Source organism: Uranotaenia lowii, chromosome 2 (genome assembly GCF_029784155.1).
Source record: "Uranotaenia lowii strain MFRU-FL chromosome 2, ASM2978415v1, whole genome shotgun sequence".
Taxonomy (NCBI): Eukaryota; Metazoa; Arthropoda; class Insecta; order Diptera; family Culicidae; genus Uranotaenia; species Uranotaenia lowii.
Window position 1 is genome coordinate 371,633,332 of NC_073692.1, and position 12,763 is coordinate 371,646,094.

Below are 12,763 nucleotides of genomic sequence, written 5' to 3' on the forward strand. Positions count from 1 at the left end.
ATAGTCATGCCGCGTTTTAGGTTCATTTTTCAAATGGTAAACCGCTAAAATAGCATACCGCCAAATATTGCACCGCTGATGTGAAAATCACGGACAGAGGTATAACCGTTTTATGCATTTAGCACCCAAATAAAAATAGGACACTGTTTAACTAGAAGTGAACCATGTGTAACAGCAGCTAAACTGTTTTCTCGCTCTCTGGAGCCACTTCTTCTAACTTTGAGATTGTTTGTAAACATTTGCCACATAACGAGATAACATCGTACCTGTTGCGCTGTTTTTCTCCCATGATTGTATCCTGTCTGGAGGAATGCATCCCGAAGAAGGCCTTGCGAGTGCTAGGACACAGGACGAAGCGTATTCGAAGGACATGCGCATTTGGGCGAGTAGTGTCATATTTCTATAACATTAGTATATTTTCAAAATGTCTTATGGTATTTAAAAGTATCCTGTTAGATTAGTTGAACCACAATTCAGATTTTGAAGAACGCATGAGACTTTTTCGAAAAAAAAAGTTTTTTGGACACTTTCCAGCGCGTTTTATTTCCGTATTTTTGCATAAAGGAAAAGTTACTCAGCACAGTTTTCCAAAATCTTCAATAAATATGTGACTTTTCAACTCATCGACAGGAGAAAAATCTAATTGTGAGTAGATAGTCTTTATATTTTTGTTTTGATTTATTCCTTTTCCCATTTCATCGTGGTTCATGAACACAAAATCACAATCAAATCCTGCAAAACCGAAACCCCACTACGGTAAAGTAATGAAGATTGACTAGGGCAATCCGCAAATTTGTGGCCTCATTACTAAGTGATTTATTACTATAAGGAAGGTACCTTCAAACATTTCCTACTGCCTTATCAACAATATTGCAGGTACGTATAACTTGCTTGTGTGAATTACTGTTTCAGCACATTTCAATAAACGCTTGAAATGTGTAGTAGAAACACGCGAGCTGTCCATTAGAAATTTCAACATGGGCTCAGTAAGTAGCAAAGAAGGGTGCCTACTGGAAGATTGATACATTACATACGTAAGGTCCTACTACGAAAAAACAACGATTCGATTCTTGATCATAATTCAACTCTGCTATAATTGACATCGTGATAAATGAACTTCTAACTGCTTTAGAATTCTTCTAGAAAAGGGAATCTGGCACGGATTATGGTTAAACAACAAAAGAAGTAAACAAATGTTTTACATAATTTTTTTTCGTTTTAACTTTTTTTGACAGTTTTGGAAACCTTGTATCATAACTCAAATATGATTCTCAAACATTATTCAGCTGCAACAATCCAAGGTCTACAAACCTGTAGATCACCTACCAAATACTTACTTCCGAATAAAAAACTGGAGATACCAAATCCTCAAAAAAAATCAATTTGTGCCTAAGTAAGCTGAAGTTAGAAGCTATATGTTGGACATAAGGATATATTTTTTTGAATTTTATTAACACATTGCTGACCAAATAAGAGAAATAATTTCTATTGCTGAGAGTGTGCCTCACTTATGTTTGTTAAGACCATAGCCACAAAAATGTAAATAAGTAGTGTAAAACCGTAATATTCAATCAATCAACCGCCAAAGCTGATTCAATCTCTTCAACAATAACATGCAAAACAGAAAAAAAAGCAAATGGCTCTAAATTTTTAGATTGATATAATTTGGTTTTTTTGAATGGACTAATGATACGTAAGAAAAAGAAGTGAGACGTGAAAGGTGAGAAATAAGACGTGGGAAGTGGGACGTGAGGATCGAGACTTGAGAAGTGCGACATGAGAAGTTAGTAGTCAGAAATAAGACGTCTGAATAGAGAAGTGAAGCGTGAATAGTAAGAGTGAAATAAGACATGAGTAATGAGACGTCTCATGTTTCAGGTCTGTTGTCTCAAACTCCATTTCTTATATATGTCTCATGGCTTATGGCTCGTGTCTCATGTCTCAGGTCTCAAGTCACATCTCTAATTATGTCTTTCGAATCAAATCTCATGTCGCATGCATCAGGACTAGATTCCCGTTATTTCATCCCTCTTGTCTCAGGTATGAAGCACCATTATCATTTGTCATGTCTCAGGACACATATCTCCGATCCAGAGGTGCCAGGTTGTTTTGTCAAAAATCAGGACACCGCGATAAAAAAATCAGGATTTTTCAGGACACCCCTAAATTGATGAAAATAACACGCAGCTCTGCTTAAATTGCATAACTTAAAGCGAAATACAGGTGCTGACGACGCCTCAAATTTTGCAACTGAAGCTACAAGAATCTTGGCTGGCCTTCAGTTAATATCGAATTACACAATTTAAATATCATTTGAACCAAAATCATCATCCCCGATAGGAAATACACCCTACTATTCATCATACTTAGTCGGCTCGCGAAGAGTGCGTCGGCCAATTTTTGTTCATACTAATCGGCCTATTGTTGCAACGTCGCTTATGGAAGTTTTTGCTGGGCATCAGCCAATTAATAAACCGATTTCGTAGGCCTATCAAATAGGGTGATGAGTAGCACGATTGTGTAGGAACCGACTAAATCGCCTGATTAGTAGGGCGATAAAGTTGATGAGATATTCCTACCCAATCGTACTAAATAGCCGGATTGATTGACAGCATAAATTGATTTTTCTTCGTACCACCCAGCTCAATCCGACTAAATAGCAGAATTGATTGGCCTCAAACATCGATTGTTTTTCCTACCACCCTACCCAATCGTACAAAATATTCGGATTGATTGACCGCAAAATACAACTAATAAATCCAGGGTTTCTCTCAGGAGTAAAAAAAGACGTGTAGTTCGGTTGCAGGTCCACAGGAAAAGAGGACGATCTTTTTTTATTATTTTCTTCATCAACTCTTGCAACTTGTTTTCATTTTCTAATATTGGTATCTATGTCACTTGCCCAAACACTCGATCAACGAGGGGTTTTATAAATTTTCATTTTAATTTAAAAATTCACTACAATACCTTTCCGTTCAAATTAATAATTACAATAATTCAATAATAATAGAGTTTTTACAAAATTCACTGTTTTTAAATTTCTTCAATTGGAATTCATTTGTGGTATACAAAACTGTTATCAATTTTCTTTTTCTTCACTCTTTGCGATCTTCGAAGTTGTAATGTTGCGGTGACCGTTTGATCTGACGTTCCAGGTCCGGTGGAATCCTTATTTTGTATGCCAGAATTGTGTTTTTCTTCGAACCCATAGAATGGCTCGTCTTCAGATTCCACTCGTACTCGTTTTGTTCCTCGGGGATGGTCCATCTCGTCAATTTGTCCTTCTTGGTTTTCATCATGCATTCGAAACGCAACATTTCGTCCAGTTCCAGATTTCGGTATCAACTTAATCTGCCCCCTGTGGGCCGAGATTGGTTGAGCTGCTAGCGCAATCTGCAACATATTTTTAGAAATATGTTTAATAAAAATAGCTTCGGTCCAACGCTGAAATTCGTGAATTTTTGGATTGCGATATAAAACCTTGTCTCCCATGACTAACTGTTTAAAGGGATCATTATGATCATTTAAGCAGGTATCTATATGTTTACTTTTATCATCCACAGGTTTGCTAAGCTGTTTTTTGAAATTTGAATTTGGGTTCACTAAATCCAATAAAGTTTTTGGTTTGAATTTGAAAATTTTTTCACTTGGAAACGTACCATCAGATGGCAAACAAATGTTTCGATAATTAAATAAAAACAGATTTAATCTATGATCAATGTTAATATTTACATATTCATGATCCATGAAAAACTTTTTCATGACTTCCTTAGCCACTCTAACTAATCTTTCTGCCTGCCCGTTGCTTTGAGGGTGGTAGGGCGGACTTTTCATCACTTGAATACCTTGCCTTTCAAGAAACCGTATGAAATATTGGGAATTGAAAGGAGGTCCATTGTCAGAGACTATTACGTCAGGAAGTCCGAATCGTGAAAAATACCCATTCAATATTTTAATAACTTTTTCGGCTTCAGTGCCATTTTTCATAATTTCAATTTCCAACCATTTAGAATAGCTATCCACAATTAACAAAAAGACGTTTTTGTTAAAGTAGAAAAAATCTAAATGCACTCTACTGAAAGGTCGTTTGGTTGGAATCCATTCTCCAGTTTTATTTTGATACGGAACTATAGTCGTTTTTAAGCATACATCACAATTTTTAACATAAGACTCAATGTCCTCATTTATGCCAAACCAATAAACACTTCTACGAGCCATTTGTTTCATTTTAACAATTCCACTGTGGTTTAAGTGGAGCATTTTCAAAATTTTTAAATGCAACGATAAAGGTATTATTACCCTATCCTTAAACAATAGACAACCATCTATTTCCTCCAAGTCATGAGAATTTGAATACACATTCAAAAAACATTTGTTCATGTGTTCTGGCCATCCATATTTCATATAAAATTTTATTTGCTGTAAAAATTTATCGGTTTTTGTTTCCATTGCGATCTTAGTAAAATCTAACGGTAGCTCCATCGAAAAATTGAGACTCTTGATACAATTTTCATCCAACTTTTTTGGTACCTCTTCTGGGAGCGGAAATCTTGAACAGAAGTCCGCGTTTCCCATTTTGTTGGATGGTCTGTAAGAAATATCATATTCATAAATTGACAATTCCATGATGTAACGCTGAAGTCTTGTAACCGAAATAGAATTTCGCCCAGTCTTTCCCAAGATTCCCAATAATGGTTTATGGTCGGTAAATATTGTGAATTTTTGTCCATAAAGGAACTTATGAAATTTTTTAACTGTAGACACTACTGCCAAAGCTTCTAAATGGAGAATAGGATAGGATTTTTGTGCAGAATTTAACGAAAACGATGTAAACCAAATAGGATGTTCTTTACCATCAATAACATGGGATATCACTCCTCCCAAACCATAGGACGAAGCATCAGTTGTGACCACAATCGGTTTCAAAGGATCATAAAAAGTCAAAAAATTTGCTTTTAATAAATTTGATTTGCTTTCTTGGAATGCTTTATCACATGCACTAGTCCAAACAAATTTATTGTTTTTTTGCAACAGTTTGTATAATGGATTTAACACCGAAGATAAATTGGGCAAAAATTTCCCATAATAATTAATAAGCCCTAGATATGCTTTTAATTCTGTAACGGTTTTTGGAATTTTTGCTTTTTGTATTGTTGAAACTTTTTCAGGATTCGGCATAAGCCCTTTACTCGTTAAAATGTGTCCCAAATATGGTAGATTGTCTACAAAAAATTTGCATTTCTTTACATTTATTTTTATGTTCGATTCCAACAATCGATCTAAAACCAATGTCAACTTTTTCTTGCAATCCTCATGATTTATTCCAGCAATTAGAACGTCGTCTAAATAAACAAATACATGGTCCAGTCCTTTCAATATAGTTTCCATAATTTGCTGGAACAAAGAAGCAGAAGAAGAAGCTCCTTGTGGTAGACGATTATAAGTATACAGCCCCTTCATTGTATTTATTACCATGAATTTTCTTGATTTTTCAGTAAGTTGTAATTGCGTGTACGCCGTAGCCAGATCCAATGAACAAAACACCTTACATCCAGATAAAGACGAGAAAACATCCTGTGCAGATGGTAAAGGATATTTATTTGGAATAAGTGCTTTGTTGATTGATGCTTTACAATCTATTACCATTCGTATATTGTTATCTTTTTTCATTATAATCACTACAGGTGAAGCCCAAAGGCTCGTTTTTATTGGTGTTATAATACCATCCCTTTCTAGCATTTCAAGATGCTCAACCACTTTCTCACGAAGCCTATAAGGAACCTCATAAGCTTTTCTAAAAATGGGTTTACTTTCCATCAATACAAGTTCTGCTTCATAGCCATTTATGGGAGTAGATAAATCATTGTTAAAAATTAAACTATATTTGTTTTTCAAATCATTTAAATTTTGATCGTCAGTTGTCAAATTGTTAATTGTAAAAATATTTGTAAGTTTTTTTCTCCAGCCTTCGCAAATCACATCCAACCAATCTCTCCCGATTAAAGGAAGAAATTGATGATTGGTGTTCAAAATAATTAAACTCATTAAAAATTGTTTTTCGTTCACATAAATGTTTACCAGAGCTTTACCATAAATTTCTAGAGTTGATCCATTTATTACAACAAGTTTTCTGTTACTTTTAGTCAAAGAAACGTGACCCATGAACTTACAAAAGTCAGATTTGCTCATGACTGAAACCGCTGAACCACTGTCAATCTCCATTTGAAAAATTATCCCCTCAATTTGAACTTTAATATGACAAGGTTCACTCACACCTTTAATTACATTTACCATTAAACATGGATAGTCACCTGAATCATCGCTGTCGTTATCGTAAACCATCTTCAGCCTTTTAAAGTAATCATGAACTTCCTCCGGTTGCTCAACTTCCTCGACAAACTTTACCGAACTTTTTTGAGAATTTTTGTACTTATAGCAATTTTTCTTAATGTGACCCATCACACCACAAAAGCTACATTCGTAATTAGAGTATCTTCCACCAGAAGAAGACCTCTGACCATATCTTTGTCCAGATGTCGATCGATTTTGAACCGGATAACTTTCACGCCGAAAAGAATTTCTGTCGTACCTCATTGTTCTGTTCTTATACCGCTCTGTTCCCTTCCAATCTCTCTGGCCCAATCGATGCTTAACTGAATTCACGTGCATATTCGAATTAAGTGCTCTAATTTGCCTTGCTGCCGACTCACGATTCTTAATTATTTTTTCCGCTTTTTCCAGTGTAAGATCTTCTTCGTTGAATAATATCTGCTGTATATCCTCTCTAACACCATGAACCAACTGTTCCAAAATGGATTCATCCCTTTTATCAAAATTGCATTTTTCTGCCATATGTTTGAGCGCTAAAACGTAATCTTCCCCAGATTCAGAAATTTCTTGCCTTCTACTCCTGAAATTATTACGAATCACCACCAAAGTGTCCGTGTTATCGTATCGCAATTTTAGTTTGTCTGTTATCTGCTTATAGGTTAAAGTTCTCAAATCCACAGAAGGAAATAACAGTTTAACATCATTAAAGACCGCCATGCCGCAAAAAGTTAAAAATAAATCTCTTTTCTTTTCGTCCGCAATATTATTGCAGGAAAAGAAAAATTCTAAACGTTCGGCATAATTGGTAAACGACGTGCCTAAAATGTAAGGATCGATCGTGCCAATAAGCGCCATTTTGGCTGCACCGGATCGAAGATTCGTTAAAACACAAAATTCAACTGACGCAAAATTGGTGCACTTACCTTACGATGACAACCTTTGTTCTTTTTATAATTATGCCTCGCTTCGGATGTCCTTGAACTCTTCAGCTATTTCGCAACAGACCACGAAAAATGATTCCCAGATGGCCAATGGAATTTACGATTCCCGAAAAAAGATCACGCGGCTTTATAACTCGTCGAATACACTTGAAGAACTTTTTTTTTTTTTTTTAACGACTTATTCTTTTTAATTTCTTTTATAAGAGTGTCGCAAACCACGCGCTGCCACTCGCCACAAAATGGCCAAATGAAATTTTACTAGTTAATACTATACTGCACCACAGATTACAATTTCTCAGCTTTTTGTTACTATCTGGCTCAAGCGTAACCAGGTTTACCACGCGCACTATAAAACGAAACTTTTATCCACCGTCGCCACTAATAAATCCAGGGTTTCTCTCAGGAGTAAAAAAAGACGTGTAGTTCGGTTGCAGGTCCACAGGAAAAGAGGACGATCTTTTTTTATTATTTTCTTCATCAACTCTTGCAACTTGTTTTCATTTTCTAATATTGGTATCTATGTCACTTGCCCAAACACTCGATCAACGAGGGGTTTTATAAATTTTCATTTTAATTTAAAAATTCACTACAACAACCACCCGACCAAAAAGGTTTATTAGTCACATGATTTAGTAAAATAAACCTGCGAAGTCATATTTAATAGCAGTAGGGACATGACTGGAGCAAGTCCAGTGGAGATTTTTCTTATGCCGAAGTCTTTTAACTTAGCCGATCTGGAAACGATATGTCCTGCGAAGAAGCTTGCCATCCAAGCACTGCATCTAGAAACTGGCCCACGGTGAGGGCGGAGGAATTCATAAACGATGCCTCCATCGGAGTCAGGAACACCATCTATTACGGCTTCAGGTATATCCGGCAAACGTTCGGGAACTTGGTCATTTTGAACGTCGTCATGATGGAACCGATAGAAATGCGCTCGCCTCTCCAACGAACCGCTGATGAGCACCGACGAGGCCTTCCGTGCTGTCGTGGGCCAAGCTTTCCCATCGATGAACTCCATCACATAACATATGTCGAAAATTAATTCAGTTATGACTATTCCATACTAAATAGACTTAAGCCGCCGGTCGTGGCCTAGAGGATAGCGTTCCAGTCTTCTAAGCCAGAGTCCATGAGATCGAATCCCGATCACGGCACACATAGTACTCTTTCTGTGGTCTGGGGGTTTTAGCATTTGTAAGATGCTAGCCATGATATTCTTGAAAGATGTACGCCTTAGAGTTAAGTAAAGCTTAGATCTCTTCAAAGAAACATGAAGTTTCACTGAGATCCTATATGTGTGTGTTCGTTTTTTAAAGTATGCCAACGAAATAGAGTCCTACGAAAACCTACTAAATTGACCAATCCTCCCCGATAACGTAGATCAACTTATTGTGCTACTAAATCATACGTAATTGTGTGAGCCTACTCATCAGCCGATTTAGTATGGCACCTATTTCATATTCAAGCGTAGCCCGATTAATCGGCATACTAAATAGGGTCATTGATTTAGTAGGGTGATTCGTAGCCAGACTAAATCGGCACCCAACTAAGTATGTGAAAGGCGAAATTTTTCATCTGTCAAATTTCCTATCGGGATCAGATAAACTGGTTAAACTATTTTATTAAAGATTGTTTGATTTTTTCATCATTTAATAATATATTAAGTAATAATTTAGATATTTTCTATAAATCAGGACAAATCAGGACATTTTAAGGGTCATTTTTCAAAAATCAGGACAATTCAGGCAATTTTGAAAAATCAGGACGGCCTCTCGAAAATCAGGACAAATCCTGATAAATCAGGACACCTGACACCCCTGCTCCGATCTCAAATCTTAGGTCTAAAGTCTCAAGTACCATAAGTGGTATGAATAAGGTTTAGCAAATGCTTCGATAGCTTTTACTTAGCTCGAAATCAATCAAAGCAAAAGTCCAAAGCATTTGCTTAGTTTGGTATGAATAAACATTTGCTTAGCGGATGTGTACTAAAGTCTTAGAACATAGCTTTTGCTTCGAAAAATAGAGCTATCCAACCAGCAGAATCTGAAGTTTTCTAAAGTAAAATGAAAGAAGACGATCAGAAAATTGAAAAGTACGGCTAAAGTAGCCTTGAAGTCGACGAAGCGATTGGTGGGTGTAAGAACGACCGGAATTTTTTTGGTAAATGCGTGCTCGTATGTCGATGTTTAAAGAAAAATGAAAACATATTCGAATATTGTCAAGCAAAAAATTGCCTTACTTTAATATTTATCATAAGCTCTTCCACATGTATATTCGGATCGGGATAATCCGATGCATAAAAAAATAGCAATAGGCGCGTATTTTAATTTAGATTTTTTTTAAATCTTAGGATTATAACAAAATTATATAAAAATGATAGATCTGTATAATATTTTAAATTATTACAATTTATTTCTTACTTTGAGCCAATTGGGACTTCTTCCACTATAGCCGGATTTTTTTTTTAATTTGAAATATTTACTAATTGATTTGTTTAATTTTATCATAGACGAATGATTTTATACAACGACCGGAATATGAAAAAAGTTGGGTTATCACTTCGAATTTTCTTTATCCATGTTGAAAATACCTTTTTGAATTGTTTTGAAGTGAAATATTGCTAATTTGATAAGTTCATGACGTTATTAAAGAATTTTTTATTGGAAAAGTCTGCTACCGAGCATGCTTAGAAAATAAAGCAATTGCTATGGGATTTGTCGAGCAATTGCTTCAGATTTGAGCTTTATTCATACCAAACTAGCTTGTTCTAAAAGTAAAAGCTCCTGACTGAGAAAACAGCTGTCAAAAAAACTTTATTCATAACAACCGAAGCAATTGCTTTAAGCGACTGCTCGACTGCTCGATTCAGTTTAGCAAAAGCAATTACTAAGTTTTTTTTCATACCACCCCATGTCTCGGTTTTTTTTTTCTATTAGTGCTAACAGATGATCACCGCTGGTTTATGATTCAATTGAATGATGAATGGCATTTCGGTGAACTATACATTCTAATACATGGGTGGCCAACATTTTCAACAGGCGGGCCAAATTTCAGAAACGAAATTGGCTGACGGAGTATTGAGAGAAAACAAAACCTAATAGATTTTTGAAAACGCTATAAAAAAACATTTGCCTAGGTCACTTCGAGAATAGATTCATCTTAATTAGTCTTGCATATTTTCACAAATTTTGCTCCATTTGAAAAATAGTAGAAATATCACGCAATAGGAAATGAATTATCGCTCCCAACTCATGTATGTACGTCAATCTTTTCAAGTGAATTAAAACCTCCACGGTTTATTCATCCCAAAATTGTCAAACCGCGTGACTAAAATGCTCTTCTAGTCATTTTTATGGTCTCCAAATATAAAAAATGATCACCCATTTTCCAAAGCTTTCAAGCTCACCGTTCTCCTTAGAAAAAAATATAGACAAATAAAAAAAACGTAGAATGGAATTGTTAAAAAAAGTAACACTCACAAGATTTTGACGTTTAGAAGAACATTTTTTTCAACGAACTTTATTTGTATCATAAATAATGATGATTTTTCAAAGTACGGAGTATCTCGATTTGACAAGTGCATTGGGAAAGCCATCTATAAACATGATGATACAAATTTGATTGTTTTTTTAATCATTGCACCTTTCTAAAGTAAAAATTTTGCTCCAAAAAGTCGTTTTTCTGATAGATTTGTCAGTAAAAAACCGGTTCTAGTTCAATTCTACTACCCAACTGTAAATTCTGTTTAGTTTTTCATTATATAAGTATGTACATAAAAATACAGAGCACGTTGTCAATAAAAATATATTTGAATTTTGTTTAATTTTCTTATATTTATGAAAATTTATGTAAATTTTTCTGTTAATGCTTGGCAAAAATTAATAAATTGGCAAAACTTACAGAGCAAACTTTCTATATTTTACATAATGTGTTAAATTTATAAAATTTTGATGGATAAATGAAATTGACGAAATAGAATTCGAGTTACGAATGGTTGAAGTTGTTGTAAAAGTAAAATTTTAATTATGATTTTGATATGATTCGGTAATTTTTTACGATTTTATACTATTTCGAAATGATTTTACTATCTTTATAAGGCTATTCAAACTCCTCAATATCAAAACTAGAGTCCACTAGAATACTGTGGTAGGCCACGACCACACGACCAATCAGAAGCTACTAGAATGTCGCAGCATGCTATCATCACGCTAGGGGTACTTGCTGGTATAAATACCACCCCTTGTGTGAAAGATCTGTCATTCAGTTGTCACACTTTCTTGAATAAACATATACTTAAGTTTAGTCAACTTTCCTTTTCATTCGTCTGGGAACACGACAAATACTCTTCTACTAATGATATGAAGTTACCAAAACCCAATTGGAAAACATTGTAAAATGAGTGATTAAATTTACAGATAAATAGTGTGTTAAATAACGAACAGTTTTGATAATTTAAAAATTATAATTGTTGTCACTGAATTCAAAAGTGACGGTCACGTATTTTGGAAAATTATATGAGGTTCTCAGTGGTTAAGGGGTATAAGTGTAAAAATGGTAGATTTTGAGTAAATAATACTAAACGATTCTTCATTTCTCAAATCATATTTGAAGATTTTTTCAAATTTTTGAAATTATATTCGCATACACTTTTACTTTCGAAAAAAATGGCGAAAGTTTGAAAAACGTATGAAAAATTGCCAAACACAACAATTGAAAAGCGTATTTTTTCGAAATATGTTTTTATACACTTTAACTTCGAGAAGTTGGCCATGAATTTTGGACATCTGACGTAATTTTTTCGTGCTCCGTGAAAATTTATAAAAATATACTGTAAATAGCCAAAAAATCGTGAAATTGTGCATAAAGATTAGAAAGGATAACGTTAAATGATGGGTGGAACTTGGAAAGCAGCTTTCCGGGATATAATAGCAATTTAAAAAATAGTGCTTAAAAGAAAAGAAAAATGGCTATCGGCGTGATCTGATTTGCGCTTACGCAGTACCAAATTTATCGATGGATTTTCAAGCATACTTTCCGATAATAAAAAGTGCGCAGTGGTCGACTGCTAGTGAAGTCAGGAAAAAATTGTTTTAAAATACATCTGAAGAATTTGGACAAAACAGCAATGCAGTGGCGCAGCCCAATTATCGGGCCACAGCAAGAGAAAAAGGAAAAATTCCGCAATCGGCGAAAAAATGCAGTTCTTTTTAAGATTGTTGCGATGCGCGTTGCTTGTAGGCGACAGATATTTTGAAAAATATTTGGTTGCAACCCGTTCCAGTTGACTCCAATCAGAAAGAATTGGGAGACAGATCCGGCCTAAACCTTCTATACCATTTAATGGATTTGGTGAGATCGTTTCTTTTTGAAAAATTTAATGCTTTTACTCATTTTTTTCAGTCCTGTTTGTCGAGTAGGATTTCCAACATAAATATCCCTTCCCCTTCCTATCTGAATACAGCGCCCTGGGTCGTATGAGTTCTCTGCAC

The 12,763-nt window shown here is 35.0% G+C and overlaps 2 protein-coding genes across 5 annotated transcripts in view; one reads left to right on the top strand and one right to left on the bottom strand.

Moving 5' to 3' along the window:
* The first annotated feature begins 459 nt into the window (after positions 1-459).
* The window catches only part of LOC129749990 (cyclic nucleotide-gated cation channel beta-3), a 28,565-nt gene continuing 16,261 nt past the window's right edge, over positions 460-12,763 (top strand). The window contains exon 1 of the mRNA XM_055745171.1: positions 460-645. The gene's annotated coding sequence lies outside the window, so the exon portion shown is untranslated. The remainder of the gene's footprint in view (positions 646-12,763) is intronic.
* The window catches only part of LOC129750000 (uncharacterized), a 64,068-nt gene continuing 53,961 nt past the window's right edge, over positions 2,657-12,763 (bottom strand). For all 4 annotated transcript variants that reach the window (XR_008738245.1, XR_008738246.1, XR_008738247.1 and 1 more), the window contains one exon: positions 2,657-3,393. Coding sequence is in view for 1 of the 4 variants with exons in the window: in XM_055745182.1 (XP_055601157.1) it covers positions 3,055-3,393 (339 nt within the window). In the remaining 3 variants the exon portion in view is untranslated. The remainder of the gene's footprint in view (positions 3,394-12,763) is intronic.